This window comes from Rana temporaria, chromosome 2 (assembly GCF_905171775.1).
Source record: "Rana temporaria chromosome 2, aRanTem1.1, whole genome shotgun sequence".
Classification (NCBI taxonomy): Eukaryota; Metazoa; Chordata; class Amphibia; order Anura; family Ranidae; genus Rana; species Rana temporaria.
Window position 1 is genome coordinate 188389872 of NC_053490.1, and position 18360 is coordinate 188408231.

An 18360-nucleotide genomic window follows, 5' to 3' on the forward strand; every position below is an offset into this window, starting at 1 on the left:
GGAAAATAAAAAAAAGCATTAGCATGATTAACAAGCCACATTTTGAGGAGTTCTGTAGAAACTGTAATTTATCACCAAGTTCCACTTAAAAGTACCGAATAGTGATAATTATAACAAGAATAAGCCACCACATAAAATTTCTTAATCATGTTTATTTATTCCACTTGTATTTCTAATAAATATAACTGTAGAAAATCTGTTTTGTAGGAATGTCATCTCAAAACATGAATATATGACAGTTGACGTGAAATCATGTTTAAAGTATCAAAGTCTTGTAGTAAATGGCATTTATTCCAGCTGCACCAGTAGATCTCCCTCTCCCACAGTTTCGCCAGGCTTGCAATGCACAGCTACTACCTGTTCAAAACATTACAATAAAGTTAGATACATAAAAGCACAGCAAAAATTATTTTAGCCAGTGTTGTAATATTCAATAGCTCTTATGTATGAAACACAGTTGTGTACACTTATCCAGAATTAGAGATTTACCAAGAATAACACAAAAAAGGCAATGTAATATTCTGAAATTAAAATTTCACTTGAATTCCCGTCTACAAAATGTTGATTATATAACCATGTTTTTTTAGGATATCACATACAACTTACTTTTCATAAACATTAATCTCTCATTATCATAGTTTTCTTAACAATTTGTAGTTTTGCAAACTGGAAACTGCAGTTACCAGTGGTTCTGTTAAATCCCCATTCCTGGCTTCTGCTAAACATATACCTGTGCAGTGTGATTCCCCCCTCCCATACTGCATGGGTTAAGAGAGGTAGGAATAAGGTAAAATAAATCTCTAATCTTAGCTCTTCAGGCAAGCACTACAGTGAGCGCTGGAAGGGCAGAGCAGAGTGGTGACTGAAAAATCACTGCTTTCCGCTCCAAGAAGATTGAAAGCTGAGCGATCAATGGCCAAAAGTAGAACAGCTGCAGCTTCACAGTGATGCTGCAGCATTGAGGCGAGTATGTATGTTTGTTTTTTAATTCCATACATCTCCTTTCACTAAACTTACACTTTTAGTTCTGTCAGTACTAGAGCCCAATATATGGGTGTTCTTACCGCCCCTTCATGCTGCAACTCTTCCATGCAATTGTGAAGCTCTCCACATCTTCATTTTTACTGTAAAGAAAGCTGGTGAACACAGACCTGCCAGTGGCAACCGCAGAGGAGATAGTACAGTTGCAACAGTGTTGTGAATAACCATACTGGAGAGCAGCACTGTTTTTTACAACACAAGCTAACACCACATGTCGGAAACTACTACACTAATCTGAGAGAGTCTGATGGAGATGGGTACAGGGCAGAAAAGAATAGCAAAATAACCTCCCAGCTGAGTGGAAGAGTACAGAGGAATCCCATAGAGGGACCACCCTGAGAAGAATGAAATGGAGTCAGGTGGCAAGGGAAAACATGATAAGCAGACATATATAACAGTCCGGACCCCACCCACAAGGCAAATCGTAAGTGTATATTCTTCTAAGGCAGAACATGGGGGGAATACAATTTTCACATAGTGTGAAAAAGCATAGGGAAGCAAAAAGGAATGTCTTTTAGCATACTTCATTGCCAAATAGTGCAAGAAAAGGAGGGGCCACCCCAGGAAGAACACAGGGAGAGGCAAGACAGAACTGATGTAGGGTTAACAGGGAGATAAAATTCTTACAGAGGCCTGTATAGGAGAGTAACCCTTTTAGCACAAGGGGAGGGCTTTGTGTGGGCGAGTCACTGCAGTGATGAAAATAGATGTTTTTCTGGAATATGACAGGACATACATTGTTGAAAGGATAAGGGTCCATGGATAGGAAGGAGATTACCACCCCTTGTGAATGTAAACTGCAACACGGTGTAGGAAATACAGTCTGCCTTGTGAAGCAGCAAATAAAAACGTGCAGCAGAGAAAAAAACATCGACAGAATACAGCAATAGAGACTTTTCGTATTTCTCTCCAAAGGGCAAAGCGAAACAAAAAGCTGGGATGTCCTTGCTCAAGGGTGGAACAACTGTCAATAGACGTCTAAAGCCTCTTACACACGCACGGTTTTCTCGGCCAGAAACAGCAAGAAAACTGCTGGCAGAGCTTTTTTCCAAGAAAACCGTGCGTGTGTATGGTATCTTGTGGAGAAAACTGCCTGGAATCTCGACGAGAAAAATAGAGAACCTGCTCTCTATTTTCTCGGCAGTGTTTTCCTGCGGAGAAACCCGAGCGTCTGTATACATACCTGCCTTCATGGAAACCCGTGCATGCTTGATGAGACTTTGGCGCATGCGCGGTAGCTTCTAAGGCATAGTGTAGGGTGTAGCAAGATGGTGGCGACGGCATCGAATGTGAGTGTATGCTCGGCATAGTTGATGATGTCACCCCGTTCTTGCCTTTCAAAAGAACAGCGGTTCTTTTGAATGGCCCATGTGTAACTCGGCGAGCAAGAAAGCTTGCCAGGAATCTCATCAGGAAAAACAACGTTTTTTTCCTGACGAGATTCCTGGCTGTGTGTACAGGGCTTTACTCCCCCCTCTTGACAAGGGGCAGGATCAAACCCTTAATGCAAAAAATGGCCAAGAACAGTTAATTTCTTCTTAAAACCCTCTTCTATAGGGTACAAGGTGTCAAAAATATCAGGAGTAGGGAATAACCTCCCAGAGTTGGGCAAATTATTATATAAGGTGTAATCAGCTTAATCAAGACTAGGGTATAGCTTTCTATAAGTAGGCCTCTTTTTTGTGCTTGAAAGAACATGTAAGGAATTTGTTGCACTGGGTGTACCAATCTAGAACGCACTGTTTTTACCAATGAACATGCAATATTCCCATCGCCCAAGTTTATGGAAAAGGCCATAAGTGGATGCTGCAGCAGATATCAGCAGGAGACTAGTGACACCATACATCAGAGTATATATCATATGCGAGAAGTTTTCATCACAAAGGTAAAGTAAAACGTTAGTAGTGCACTTTATCACTGTGATGTGACTTTCTCATGTAGATTTTGGGACATTCATTTTGACAATTCACAGTGTACGATATATACTTTTATGTATGGAATTACCAGTCTCCAGCTGGTATCTGCTGCAGCACCTACTTACTATATGGCCTTTTCCAAAAACATGTGTGAATATTGCGCGTGTACATTGGTAGAAGCAGTGTGCTAGCAATATAGACTTTATTTCAACCAATGAGTCCACAATAGCTAGCGCGGGGTTGGGAAGCTGAAGATATAACTTTCCATAATTCCGTCAGTGAAAAATCATTTGAAAACGCCACAAAAAAAGTCAGCTTTCCCTTTGTCTTCTGCAAATGAAAATTCACTAGGTAGTCCAGGTTGTAACTGTTGAAGATAATCAGGGGGTGTAGAGGCAGAATATTGTTTACAGGTGTTGGAATAAATCAGACATAACAGCAGAGACTTCTATTTTCGTAAGACTGGCTTCATGTTGTGCGTTTATGATCGGGTTCTAATTATTAGGCTCACAAACACAACATAACTTACACAATTTCTACTAAATCTCAGAAATAAATGTATTGAGTTAACAATAAACATGTGTAAATTTTAAATTGTGCCTTTTTGTGAAACTGTAAATAAGCAATGCTATAGATCTGGAGGCTGCCTTTACACTTATGTGTTGTAGTAACATTCAATCCAGAATTCCGCATGCCTGTTATAAAATGATCCAGGCATACATTTTATTAATGCAGGGCAATGTGTTTTTGTGAATAGCAATAAATATAATTTAAAAAGGTAAAAAATAAGCATTACAATATGTTGCAACAGTGCACTGCAGCACATATGCACAAGTAAGTGTGCATTGATACGTGCTTTCATGTGCCATGCGTTGTGTTAAGACCATTCAGTTACATGGGCTTCCCAATGCACATAAATCACACTAAAAAGGTATATATTTTTATTATTTAAATGCAGTACACCACAAAGCATGGTAAAAAGTGTTGTGATTTTTTTTACCTGTTTTTATGTCGTGTTGGCTGTAAGATTCTTTGCTATCCCATCTTTAGCTGGGTACTGCTATACACAAAAAAACCCACCTGATGTTTGTCGGTATGGTTAGTACTGGTATTGACACAATAGCACTTGACTTTTTGTGAAGAGATGCTCTTTCATTCTGTACCATGTTATTTGTGCTTAGTATTTACCACGGTGTATGTTATATGACAACATAGTTTTCTTTTGTGGCAAGCGCTGGTATCTTAAGCACATGCATTCCCATAACACACTGATGTGAATAGGGAATTTTTTTTTACTACTGGCTGGGGGTGTTTTAGTGATATTTCACTTTTGAAATAGAGAAAGGTTTTGAGTCCTCAAACTGTCTATTGCAGCCACAGTTGCACTCATACGTTGAACAGGAAGAGTTCCGTACAGAGTGTTCCTGATCATTCACAAAGAAAGAGATAGTAAACATAAATGAGCATTCAGGTTTACTATCTCAGTATTAATGAATGGACACCAGGTGATCAACACTGATCGCCCTAGTGTTCATTCAGGAAAGGTATACTTATAGTCAGTGGCGGCCCGTCCATAGGGATGCCCGGGCGCGGCCCCCCCTCCTGTAGTCACCCCCTCTCGCAAATAACATACATTCATGCATTGTATTGCACAAATGTATGTTATTGTTAGTTGCCAGCTGCCGCTGGTCTATTCAGATAACCGGCCATAGGGCACCGGTTACCTGAATAACGGCAGCTGGTTGGCTGAGTGGAAGGGCCTATCAGAGTACAGCCCTAGTCTCCCGGAAGGTCTATCCTCGGAACGTAAGGGGGCTGCGTTCCTTGGATAAGACTGACGGCTGTTTCAGCCAATCAGGTTTCCGGATTCTGGTTATCAGGAACCCGATTGGCTGAAGCGTCACCAAGGCGGGAGAACACATCGAGGGAGAAGGTAGGTGCATTTTACAGGGAACAGCGGTGACAATGGGCACAGAGGCGACAAAGGGCACAGTGGCATCAATTAAAGGGCACAGCACAGTGACAACAATGGGCACAGTGGCAACTAAAGGGCACAGCACAGTGACATGCACAGTGGCAACAATGGGCACAGTGGCTGCGTTTGATGGCATGGCACAGTGATGACAATTGATGGCACGGCACAGTGGTGACAATTGATGGCACAGTGGCTGCGTTTCATGGCATGGCACAGTGGTGACAATTGATGGGCACAGTGGCTGCATTTGATGGCATGGCACAGTGGTGACAATTGATGGCACAGCGGCTGCGTTTGATGGCATGGCACAGTTGTGACAATTGATGGCACAGCGGCTGCGTTTGATGGCATGGCACAGTGGTGACAATTGATGGCACAGTGACTGCATTTGATGGCATGGCACAGTGGTGACAATTGATGGCACAGTGGCTGCATTTGATAGGCACAGTGAGGCTGCAATTTTTTTTTCCGTTTGCGCCCCCCAAAAATTTTGAGCACCAGCCGCCACTGCTTATAGTCATATTTACCGATCCTCCACTGAGCCACCCTGAACATCTGGATCTGCAGGCACTCTTTTTGCTTTCACAGCCCACTGTCACTGCTGCTACAAGCAAGTAGGACTGGTGGGCACAGCAGACACAGTGCACAGTGTAGGATACACAGAAATAGTTTGCCAGGGCCCACCTGTCATTGGATTCTCATTACCGGGGTCAGCAGAGCAGCAGGGAGTCACTTTATGAGTGAAATTCTATGATCAGCAGCATGTCAGATGCTGATTATAGCTATTTATTTATTCAGCAGAGTCTGGGGGACCATTCTACAAGTTCATAGTTGCTGAAGTGACCATGAGCCTAAAGCAGAGTAGGAAATGCAACTGATGTAAGGCATACTGACTTGGCTAGCTGGGAGTGGTTGTGCGACGCCATTTGCCTTATGTTACTGGCAGCAAAAGCGTTGAACCCTCTATCCTTAAAGGAAAAATAAAACCTGCTGCTGTTACAACCTAAAAAATATTGGCGGAAGCTAGGTTTAAATTTGTTTGTCCCATATTCTATTATAATGTAAAACTAGGTGTATATATAATACCAGCCTACAAGGTGACAGTGGGGTTGATTTACTAAAGGCAAATAGACTGTGCACTTTTGAAAGTGCAGTTGCACTCTGCAAGTGCAGTTGCTCCAGAGCTTAGTAAATGATGGAGAGCTCTGCTGACTTCCATTATCCAATCATGTGCAAGCAAAATTGCAAAAACAGCATTTTTGCTGACACGTGATTGGATGATGGAAGTCAGCAGAGCTCTCCATTATTTACTAAGCTCTGGAGCAACTCCCCTTGCAACTGCACAGTCCATTTGCCTTTAGTAAATCAACCCCAGTGTGTGTCACTGCAGACCAAACAGCCTCGTCACCTTTTCACAAAATTTGGCAAAATAATGGCACTACATTACTTTGCAAGGAAGACTCAGGAAAAAAATTTTTTTTCGATAAAAAAAAAAATCACACTGAAGAGATATGTTTTCACAAGTATATTTTTCTGATGGTTCAGTGTAAAAAAAAAAATAATCCGCCGTGATTCAATTATCTACAACAATAAAAATGAAAGCCTCCAAATGTATTCATAGTTAATATAGGTTCTGAGTGTGCATGTATGCAAGCATGCGGTACCATTTTCAAAAGATCACTTAAAGAGACCTTGTTACCAACCTAAATTTATGCAAATAAATATGTTTTGCTATAAAAAGCCATTTCTAAGCACAGACCCCCTCCTCTCCTTGCATGTCATAGCCCTTTACTCTTTTGGAGTGTTCATTACTTTTTGTACCAGCAGCACATCTGCCCTCTCTTAAACTCCTTACATGATCTTTTATGTAGCTGCTGGGGAGGAGCGAAGGGGAATACTCTAAAATGTCATTTGAGTGACAGCTCTGCACCTACGAGGATTGCTGACAGCACATCCAAGATGTCAGCACCCAGTAGCAGTCTCAGGGCTTTTAGATGTCTACACAAGGGAGGATTTTACAAGTAAATACCATGTATGGAATACATTAAATCAACATATCACATTAAAGATACCTGTTCAAATGAATGGTCTGGCAACAGGGTCTCTTTAAATAGGACCCTTACCAAAAAAAAAAAAAAAAAAGAAGGTTTCATATAGTATTTACTAAGCAGGTAAAATATGAATAGTGAATGCACTTAGGTGGCTGCCTACTGACTTCTAGTGTGTGCAGTCTGACCTAACAACATTGGTTTTTATTCTACATCCAGATCCTATGTGAATGTTGGTTAAATGAGTTGTAGATAGATTTACAATGTAATGATGCTTGATCTTGTCTGTCTACTCTATACCTTTTCTAACAGCTGGTCTAATATATAGAAGCAAGATCTAAGCAATTGTTTATAACAATTTAATTCCACTTTTCATTTTCTAACAGCAAGTAAACCTTGATTGAATGTTATGGACAACAATACATATTTTTCTCCTCCAGCTTGAAACACTTTGTTACAAAAATCCAACGTATCACATAAGAGAGGAAATTACCAGTACTTTTTGTCAAACATCAAACATTACCTTGGCAGTTTTAGCAGCTGTCATACTGTTCTGCATCTTCATAGCTTCAATTACACAGATCTCTTGGCCCTCTGACACCTATCACAGTAAAATTGTACTGAATTTTAGACATACAGAACATAAAACATTGTATGCAATAACTAAAGCTGTATCAGATCTCAGAAGAAAGCAAGCTATAACATGACCAAGTATCAGATCTTCATACAAACCTACAGTATATTTATATAACATCTTACCTTGCAGTGTGAAGTACACATAAAACTCTTGTCCAATTGAGCAATTGAATATTTTACAAATTCAGGAATGCGCATAAATTATCTGGGAGCATTCATACAGAAAATGATCATATTAAAGCAACACAAATCTGCTCTACATAGGTAACGGTATTTTATTCTTAAACTAGCGGGTATGAAGAAAGCCAACAAATGAGTGACACATTGAAGAGTTTGTGAAATGTCTGGAGATGAAGCTTTAATTAGCATTTCCTGGGTGTTTGCAATGGAAATGTGAGATCTCATGCTGGCCTGGAAGATGGGACTTACTGAACATACGTTGAAGGTGTTATTTGTCCACACTACTCTTATCCAAATCTGCTACAGTCATAACCTATGAGGCCCCCGTCAGTACACACATATGACAGACACTTCTAGATTTTGTGATGTAAACTTTTAACAGAAGTCTATATTTCAGTTTTGGTATAGGGTAAAAAAAATTGTCAGTTATATTTCTCAAGGACTTTGGAATCAAGATCTCTATTGGAGTTTCAAGGTCTGCACACCTGCCGTATGGATGATTTGGCCCAACATACAGTACAGACCAAAAGTTTGGACACACCTTCTCATTCAAAGAGTTTTCTTTATTTTCATGACTATGAAAATTGTAGATTCACACTGAAGGCATCAAAACTATGAATTAACACATGTGGAATTATACATAACAAAAAAGTGTGAAACAACTGAAAATATATTTCATATTCTAGGTTCTTCAAAGTAGCCACCTTTGGCTTTGATTACTGCTTTGCACACTCTTGGCATTCTCTTGATGAGCTTCAAGAGGTAGTCACCTGGCGCAGCACCCCATCACTCTCCTTCTTGGTCAAATAGCCCTTACACAGCCTGGAGGTGTGCTTGGGGTCATTGTCCTGATGGATGGAATAGCATGCCGCTGCAAGATGCTGTGGTAGCCATGCTGGTTCAGAATGCCTTCAATTTTGAATAAATCCCCAACAGTGTCACCAGCAAAGCACCCCCACACCATCACACCTCCTCCTCCATGCTTCACGGTGGGAACCAGGCATGTAGAGTCCATCCGTTCACCTTTTCTGCGTCGCAACAAAGACACGGGGGTTGGAACCAAAGATCTCAAGTTTGGACTCATCAGACCAAAGCACAGATTTCCACTGGTCTAATGTCCATTCCTTGTGTTCTTTAGCCCAAACAAGTCTCTGCTTGTTGCCTTTCTTTAGCAGTGGTTTCCTAGCAGATATTATACCATGAAGGCCTGATTCACATAGTCTCCTCTTACCAGTTCTAGAGATGTGTCTGCTGCAAAAGGTGGCTACTTTGAAGAACCTAGAATATGAAATATATTTTCAGTTGTTTCACACTTTTTTGTTATGTATAATTCCACATGTGTTAATTCATAGTTTTGATACCTTCAGTGTGAATCTACAATTTTCATAGTCATAAAAATAAAGAAAACTCTTTGAATGAGAAGGTGTGTCCAAACTTTTGGTCTGTACTGTACACCCACCCATAACTGACCATTTTTGATTGAAATTACATTTTACCCTAGCTTTCAAGGGGACACCAACGCTGACCATACCTGGATAGAAAATAGTTTTTAAAAAGCATTCGATATGCCCAATCATTCGACTTTTGACATTTTAGTGGGCTAATTTTGAATCTCAAAATGATAATTTTAATAGAAAAATACGAACTGCAATGTCGGATTTTTTCCCCAAAACAATTGATTTTTGAAAGATTAGTAGAAAAATACGGACCGCAATGTCTGTTTTTTCCCCCAAAACGAATAATGTTGGAAAGATTAGTATACTACTAATCTTTCCAAAATCAATAGTTTTGGGGAAAAAAATGCGACATTGCGGTTCGTATTTTTCTATTAAAATTGCCATTTCGAGATTTAAAAATTAGCCCACATAAATTTCAAAAGTCGAATGATCGAGTCAAACTTTAAAAAATTCTACGAAAGGTAAAAAAAATTGATTATTGGTCACAGCCCAAATTGCTATGATAGATCGAATTGATCGAAAACAGTTTGATAAATCGACAGTGCATGCGTGTGTTAAAATGTAACCCCGAAAGTCAATTTAACAAGCTTATCCAGTCCCATTATTGCCAGCATAGCAATTGCTACCTTCCTATTCCTCTGAGCATCCATAGCTGGACCACAATCCACGACTAGGCCAACAGAATGTACTGTAACTACACCTCCGACTATGTATGTGTCGTGCATGGCAACGATGTATTACGTGTTTCAGTGGCAGAATTCCCAAAGGTCAAAAATTCATTACATAATTTCCGCTGATCGCATAATCGATCAAGGAAAAATTGACTGTTTGTTATCGATCGATAATATGACGATAATTGGGGCACATCTATTGATACAATGATGGCGTTATTGCATGCAGGTTCGACAGATTTTTTTTATTCCAAACGTTTTTGTTTAACAATTTTCTATTCGTGTATGGCCAGCATATCTCCACCCGATCAATAGAGATATTACTTGCACACTTGTTTGACCAGGTTATGTCTTATTTTTAATCCAGTGAAACATTTTGGAAGGCATAAATATTTCCTATTGTTATCAAGAGACAATTGTATTTTATTGACGATTTTCCCCAGCGACTTGTGTTGGGGGGGTGACTGTATAGTGCATTTTGTCGACAGTGCTGGCTCATGAAAAAATGTGTATACAGTATCAATATAAAATGTTTGTTTAATGTTGTTTTTAGGACCGTGAGACAATATGCTTGCACTGCTATGGCAATAGTCATACTGTAAGCATATTCTTTGTAAAATAAAATATAACTAGTTTAATCATTTGTTAAAGCACATCCAACCAAAAAAATGTGAATATGTATTGGGCCCAAATACAGTAGTATTATGTACTGTAATATGGTACTGTAAAAAAACTACATTAATCAAAAATAAGACATTCCTACATTATAACATTGACCAACCACTCCTGAAAAGCTTATGCAGTTTCAAGCTGATATAGATTAAAAAGAAAAGGCATACACAAATGTATAGATAGGGAGAAACTTACTTCAATTCTAGAGTTACATTCTACAAAGGAAAAAAAATGAGATCACTGGTCACAGCCCAAATTGCTATGACAGGCTGTTTTCAGAGCTACTCCTACAAAATGGTCACAAGCCTTACAAGTCTCTCTGATAAACCCAATCTGCACTGATGTATTCTGTACTCCTTGTCTAATTGGTATAAAGTTTGCAGATCTCGGTCCTGTATCTTTCATCCAGCTTGCTGCATCCTCTCCTTTGACATGGAGGGTCGTAGGTCACCTTCACATCCGATTATCAAAGTAACACTCATTAAGCAGCAGTCTGCCTTGTACCGCAATGCATTAGATTGAAGGAACCGTCAATGTGTATAGTCAACCGATTTTAGCGTTTTAAGGAAGTTTGGATGTGACACGGCACTGCCACAATCTTAAGTTTCAGACATCTCCAGCTGATGATTAATTATGGGTGGTGGGAAATAAAACCCAGTAAAGCCAGCTGCTTGCCATTGTTGGCAAAATTACTATAATGGATATACGCTGCCAATTTTCTATTTTATTGGCAAGCCTTCCAAATGCAATTAGGGGAGTTATAAATGATATGGAAATCTATCAAGTCTCTTTCATTTTTAAAGAAGGTCTTCCCAGGAGACTTATCTTCAAACCCATCATTGACTTTGTTGTGTTAATGATGTATACTTTTTTTCATTTCTAATTAAAGCACCTGACAACTTTTTGGAGGTTTTCTAATGTGGCATCGATGTGCCGCAGGAAAACCATCACACTTACATTTTAGAACCCCCTCCCTGCCTCTGGTCTAATTCAGTGAGGTGGCCAGCAAAACCTGAGACACATGATATAAAAGGCATGGAAAAGAATGGTGGACATTTATCATAAGCTCTGTTGCTTGCCCAGTGCTATTTGCTTTGGAATAAAAGCATGAAAATCTAATGCAAGAGCTAAAATTGCAGACGTAAAGGATGACTGCACAGTGCTCTATTTCTCAATTTCATCCTTCAGAGTCAGAAAATGGGGTGATACAGTTACTGGATGAGATTTACAGTAACAGCTGTGCTCTTCCCACACAGGGGAGGGACTTCTAATGTGCACAGGTCTGCTTGGAGCAGACAGGAAGCAACAAAGCATGATGCCATTCCTTTTAAGGCTACGCAGGAACAGTTATAGCCAATTATAAAAGCTGTGCATTTGCATTATAAAGATGTTATCAGTTATTTGTGCTAGAGAATTTAGTGCTGCAATTCTAAAAAAAAGGAAAATTATATATATATTTTACAAAGTTAGAGTATTTTAGATTTTGTCTAATCTGTTCAGCTGTAACACTGTGAAAAGCACAGGAAACCGTGCCAGTGGCATATGGCTCTCTATTGTGCTAAACATTCATACTAAAGACAGGTTCATCAGTCATTAGAGTATCTGGGTAAAAAAAATTAGCTTCTGATGGATGGTATTTAGAGCTTACCTGCTGCTAATACATTACCGAAGAAACACAGGTTTCCAAACCCACATGACATTAGAAATTGCAGACCATGAAGTAAAAAACTACATCATGTACGCCAGGTTATACAATATAATAAATAAGCTATTTCAACTCTGCGTAAAATTGGGCCCGCTGCAAGGGACCTTGGGTCAGGCCTGCACAGGCCAATTAATGCACAGCACCTGCTGTATAGAAGCAGCACACGAAGCACTTCCGAATCATTTTAGCAATTAAAACAAAACTGTTTCCTGCCTATTTCAACAGTAACTGTTTCAATGCAAGACTAAGCACCAAAACCATTATGAAATCACTAGGTAACAAAAAAAAAAGCATTTTTAAGGGGGGGTGTGAGGAGACGGTTGGGATAAATCTGCAGTGTGAAATAGAACCCTTCTTTTGTTCTCTTACACTGTCAGCCTTCTGCCTAATTTGGCAGAAAAACAGAGGGCTTGTGGTGGCCTTCCACAGTATCACCTTCTGCTGCACTCTGGCCCCCTAAAAAGACGGATCAATATCATCCCTGCTGATTTTCCTTCAAAAGTGGAAATCCTTCAATTACAGTTTTTTGAGGGGGGGTGCACAGGTGCAAGATTTTAATATGTATCTTGGACTGTGAATAAATTCTCAGCTCATTGACATGATCCCCAACGAATAGTCACTTTTGTTAACATATGTGCATTGCATTAGAATTAACTGCTCCAGGTATTGATTGAAAAAAAACTAAACTTAGAGAATTAACTAGTTCCTTATAACAAAGGAGCCAAATAAAAATAGGTTAAATTCTTGGAACATTGCTTAATGGCAGACATATATATCACAGTGATGTAATGCTCACATACGTTTGTCCATTAAACAGTTTTTTGTACAGCAGCAAATGTGACATTCACTAGTGGTGAATCAATGTGGTTTAAAAACACATGCACCAGAAAGATTCACCTGTATTGAATGTTTGGTGAATATCAGATTCACTGCTTTATAAACGTACCCCTAAGTGTTAAAATTGCATTATTGCCGCCAGAAAATTAATGTTAATCAATTCTCCCTGTTCCATATCTGTACCCAATGCAAATTTCTTCCTTGGGCATCAAAGCACTGCCTGACCAAATGAAAGTATTTGAAATAGCCCTGAATAAAAACATTCTGGGCCAGATCCACGTACCCTGGCGCATTTTTCCGTCGGGCGTAGCGTATCTAAGATACACTACGCCGCCGTAACTTACTTTTTTTGAATCCTCAAAGAATGCGCGCCGTAAGTTACGGCGCCGTAGTGTATCTTTGGCGGCATAAGGGCGCGCAAATCAAATCGATGTGATGGGGGCGTGTTTTATGTGAATACGTCATGACCCGACGTAAACAAAGTTTTTTTTTACGGCGCATGCGCCGTCCGTCGGGGTATCCCAGTGCGCATGCTCGAAATTAAACCGGAACAAGCCAATGCTTACGACGGTGACGTCATTCTACGCAAGTCCCTATTCGCGAACGACTTACGCAAACAAAGTAAAAAATTCAAAATTCGACGTGGGAACGACGGCCATACTTAACATTGAGTTCGCCTCATATAGCAGGGGTAACTATACGCCGGAAAAAGCCGAACGCAAATGACGTAAAAAAAAAGCGCCGGCCGGACGTACGTTCGTGGATCGCCGTATCTAGCTAATTTGCATACTCAACGCGGAATTAGACGGAAACGCCACCTAGTGGCCGCCGGAAAAATGCACCTAAGATCCGACGGCGTACTAAGACGTACGCCTGTCGGATCGAGCCCAGATGCAGTCGTATCTTGTTTTGTAGATACAAAACAAAGATACGACACAGGAATTTTGAAATTACGCGGCGTATCAATAGATACGCCGGCGTTATTCTTCTGTGGATCTGGCCCTCTGTGTTTTACAGTGTTCAGGACACATATTGAGGTAGAAATCATTCTGCCTCTATTACCTTATAACATACATATCTTAATCACTGTATGATTTCATATTAATATGATCTGCAGATTATATAAATACTAATAATAGTCACTGTCTGCTGTGCTGTATTACATTTGAATTATATCTGGGTTAAGATCACCTAGTTACTGATTATTTTGCTTATAATTCTGGTTCAGATGCTTTTTTTTCTTCCAAGCTATCACCATGCTAGTTCGATTATTTTGTGCTAGAACTAGAATCGAGAAGATATCCTGCAAGGCCTCCTATCTGCATCCACCTGTTCAGGCTTTTATGTATTATAGACTGTTGCCTAGAAACAAGCAGTCAAAACTGACCAAAAATGTATCTGCTTCTTCTTTATATTTAAACTACAATTACAACTTCCAAACGTGATGCTGGAATCATAAATGATACTATGCTGAGCATTATGCTGAGATCTGTAAATACACAAAACATTTTTTTTTTTTTTTTCATTGATATCTTTTCTAGAAAGTAAAACTGGTTTACTATATAGGAAAACCCACAAATCCAAACATAATTGGATGCCAATGTCTGCTTAATACATGTTGTCTGTGTCTCTTCTAAACATGTTTCTGAACACAATTCTCCAGCTCAAATAGAGTAGGTGGGAGGACAAGATTTGTCATGACATTCGATTAAGATGGCTGCTAACAGGATTAGAAAGCAGCTGTCACTTTGTGTTACTTGGTAGCACAGACAAAAATACAGATCTATAAGATGAAAACTTGGACAGAAACACTCAATATGACTAGAGATTAGAAAAGAAGGCCTGAATGCCCAACTTAGTATCTGCAGTCTACAATGTACCAAGCCTTCAAGATAACAAGGGCCTCTTTTACCAACACCAGCTGTATCATATGAAATATGTATAAACCAATCTGTAAATAAACGAGTAAAAGAAGAAATGAGTGTGCCCTAAAATACAAACACTTTATAAAACATTACATTTAATTTATAGGTAGAAAACACGGATGTGTAAGGGATCAATCATGACCTGTGTAAATCTATTTCCACCTGCCACAAATAAAAAAAGAAAAGAAAATATAAATACAGCATCATTTTTGTTCAGCACTATTTTGTAAAACGTTATCTTCCTATTATCACCTGCCGCAAAAAAAAAAAAAAAAAGGATACAGCGTAATTTATCTTCAGCACTGCTTTGAAGACTGCGCCCAACAATTCAATCTAGTGTAACTGCACTTGCTGTTATTAGTCCAGCCAGTAATGGTCAGGACAGTCTTGAAGTCACTAAGACCTCTTTTACACTGGGGCGTTTTTCAGGCACTTTGGTGTTAAAAAAAGAGAGCCTGAAAGAAGCATCATCTGCAATCCCAATGTGAAAGTCCGAGTGCTTTCAGAGCCCTTTCACACTGCCAGTGCCCGAAAAATGATAGTAAAGCACCGCTAAGACCCCTTTCACACTGGGGCGTTTTTCAGGTGCTTTGGCGTTAAAAAAAAAAAATTTACTCAATGGGAAGCGCTGCAAAGAAGCTGCTTGCAGTACTTTTTCTTGACGCCCTGCCAGCGCAGCGCCTCAGTGTGAAAGCATTCGGGTTTTCACTATGAAATTGCAGATGAGGCTTCTTTCAGGCGCTTTTTTTTAATGCTAAGACCCCTCCACACTGGGGCATTTTTTTTTAGTGTGAAAGAACGCAGGCTTTTACATTGGGATTGCAGATGCAGCTTCTTTCAGGCGCTTTTAATAACGCTAAAGCGCCTAAAAAACGCCCCAGTGTGAAAAGGGGTCTAAGTCCTAAGAAAAATGTAAAGCTCCCCAATTTATTGACTTCTAATACTGTGTCATATAGAGAGAGAAGTTTGAGTCTTTGCTGTGCCTCTGAAAATGGATCTGCGGCAGATCACTTCTCATAGGGCGTTTGACAAGTGACTGGGAGGCAATAGTACACAATATCACTGCCTGTTTTAACCTTGTAAGCCTGTACCACAAACACATGCAAGTGCACTGTGGTTGTGGTGCGGCCCCATTAACTTGATTAAGTTAGAGGGTAACATCAACCTGCAACTAAACCAGCTATTTTTCTGCCCACCAGCCACAAGCGTAAACTAGGCCTAAAACCAACTTTCATCTTCAGTGCAAGGATATTCAAAACTGATCTAAATGGAAGTGCTGGCTTTCGCTTTAAACAAGGTACTAGCTGAATTCAGCCTCCTTTTGAAGCCTGCTAGCAGCTTATTTAACCACTTGACCTCTGGTAGGATTTACCCCCTTCATGACCAGGCTGTTTTTTGCTATTCAGCACTGTGATACTTGAACCACTTAAGGACCCCTCACTGTATATATACGTAATTTAAAAAAAAAATGGATATCTCGTTAACGGCAGCAGCCGCTGCCACAACCGAGATATCCATCTTTTCAGTGAGCGGTCCTGTAAACGATAACAGTGGTCTACGCAGCAGATTCGCCGCAAGATCACCGTTATCGGTGGTGCTTACCAGAGCCGACGGCAGTGGCGGAGGCGATCGGGTCCTGTCCCCTGCTCGGCTGGGATACGAGTGAGGGCAAGATGGCCCCCACCCGTCTCCATAGCAAGGCAGAAGCAACGTCAAAACGTCACTTCCGCCCATGCTTCTTAAACGGTAATTTTCTTCTAATTTTTTCCAAATGACACATTTTATTTTTTTGCATTTAAGTCTAAATATGAGATCTGAGGTCTTTTTGACCCCAGATCTCATATTTAAGAGGACCTGTCATGCTTTTTCTATTACAAGGGATGTTAACGCAGTGCCGACTTCCTGGTGGGCTCTGCATGCGGAGTGTGAGCTCATCCCCAGAAAGGATCTATAATTTTAATGGTAGGTTTATTTGGAAATGGTATTAGAGAGACAGGATAACAAAAAAAATATCCAGAGAAACACATTTCAAAAAAGTTATAAATTGATTTGCATTTTAATGTGTAAAATAAGTATTTGATCCCCTATCAATCAGCAATATTTCTGGCTCCCAGGTGTCTTCTATACAGGTAATGGAATTAGATTAGGAACACTCTCTTAACCACTTAAGGACCGCCTCCTGCACATATACGTCGGCAGAATGGCACAGCTGGGCACAAGCACGTACCTGTACATCCTCTTTAGGTGACCAGCCGTGGGTCGTGGGCGCGCGCCCGCGACCCGGTCCGAAGCTCCGTGACCGTGGGACCCTATCGCCGCTGGAGTCCCACGATCGGTCTCCGGAGCTGAAGAACGAAGAGAGCTGTGTGTAAACACAGCTTCCCCGTTCTTCACTGTGGCGCTGTCATTGATCGTGTGTTCCCTGATATAGGAAAGCACAATCAATGACGTCACACATCCAGCCCCGCCCCCTACAGTTAGAAACACATATGAGGTCACACTTAACCCATTCAGTGCCCCCTAGTGGTTAACTCCCAAACTGCAATTGTAATTTTCACAGTAAACAATGCATTTTAATAGCATTTTTTACTGTGAAAATGACAATTGTCCCAAAAATGTGTCAAAATTGTCCGAAGTGTTTGCCATAATGTCGCGGTCACGGAAAAAAAATCACTGATCGCCGCCATTAGTAGTAAAAAAAGAATTAATAAAAATGCAATAAAACTATCCCCTATTTTGTAAACACTTTAAATTTTGCGCAAACCAATCGATAAACGCTTATTGTAATTTTTTTTACCAAAAATAGGTAGAAGAATATGTATCGGCCTAAACTGAGGAAAAAATTAAATGTTTTATATATTTTTGGGGGATATTTATTATAGCAAAAAGGAAAAAATATAGAATTTTTTCAAAATTGTCGCTCTATTGTTGTTTATAGCGCAAAAAATAAAAACAGCAGATGTGTTCAAATACCACCAAAATAAAGTTCTCTTTATGGGAAAAAAAGGACGGCAATTTTGTTTGGGAGCCACGTCGCACGACCGCACAATTGTCAGTTAAATCGACGCAGTGCCGAATCGCAAAAACTGGCCAGGTCCTTTACCTGCATTTTGGTCCGGGTCTTAAGTGGTTAAAGGGAGTGCTCCTAATCACAGCTTGTTACCTGTATAAAAGACACCTGCTCACAGAAGGAATCTCTCTACCATGGCCAAGACCAAAGAGCTGTCCAAGGACAGGAACAAGATTGTAGACCTACACAAGGCTGGAATGGGCTACAAGGCCATCTCCAAGCAGGAG

General features: G+C 40.1%; 1 protein-coding gene across 1 annotated transcript in view; it reads right to left on the bottom strand.

Annotated features, from left to right (window-relative positions):
• Positions 1-132: 132 nt before the first annotated feature.
• PCCA (propionyl-CoA carboxylase subunit alpha) overlaps positions 133-18360 on the bottom strand; it is a 935313-nt gene continuing 917085 nt past the window's right edge. The window contains exons 23-24 of the mRNA XM_040336164.1: positions 7504-7581; positions 133-357 (exon numbers count right to left, since the gene is read on the bottom strand). Coding sequence (XP_040192098.1) covers positions 289-357; positions 7504-7581 — 147 coding nt within the window. The 3' untranslated portion in view covers positions 133-288. The remainder of the gene's footprint in view (positions 358-7503; positions 7582-18360) is intronic.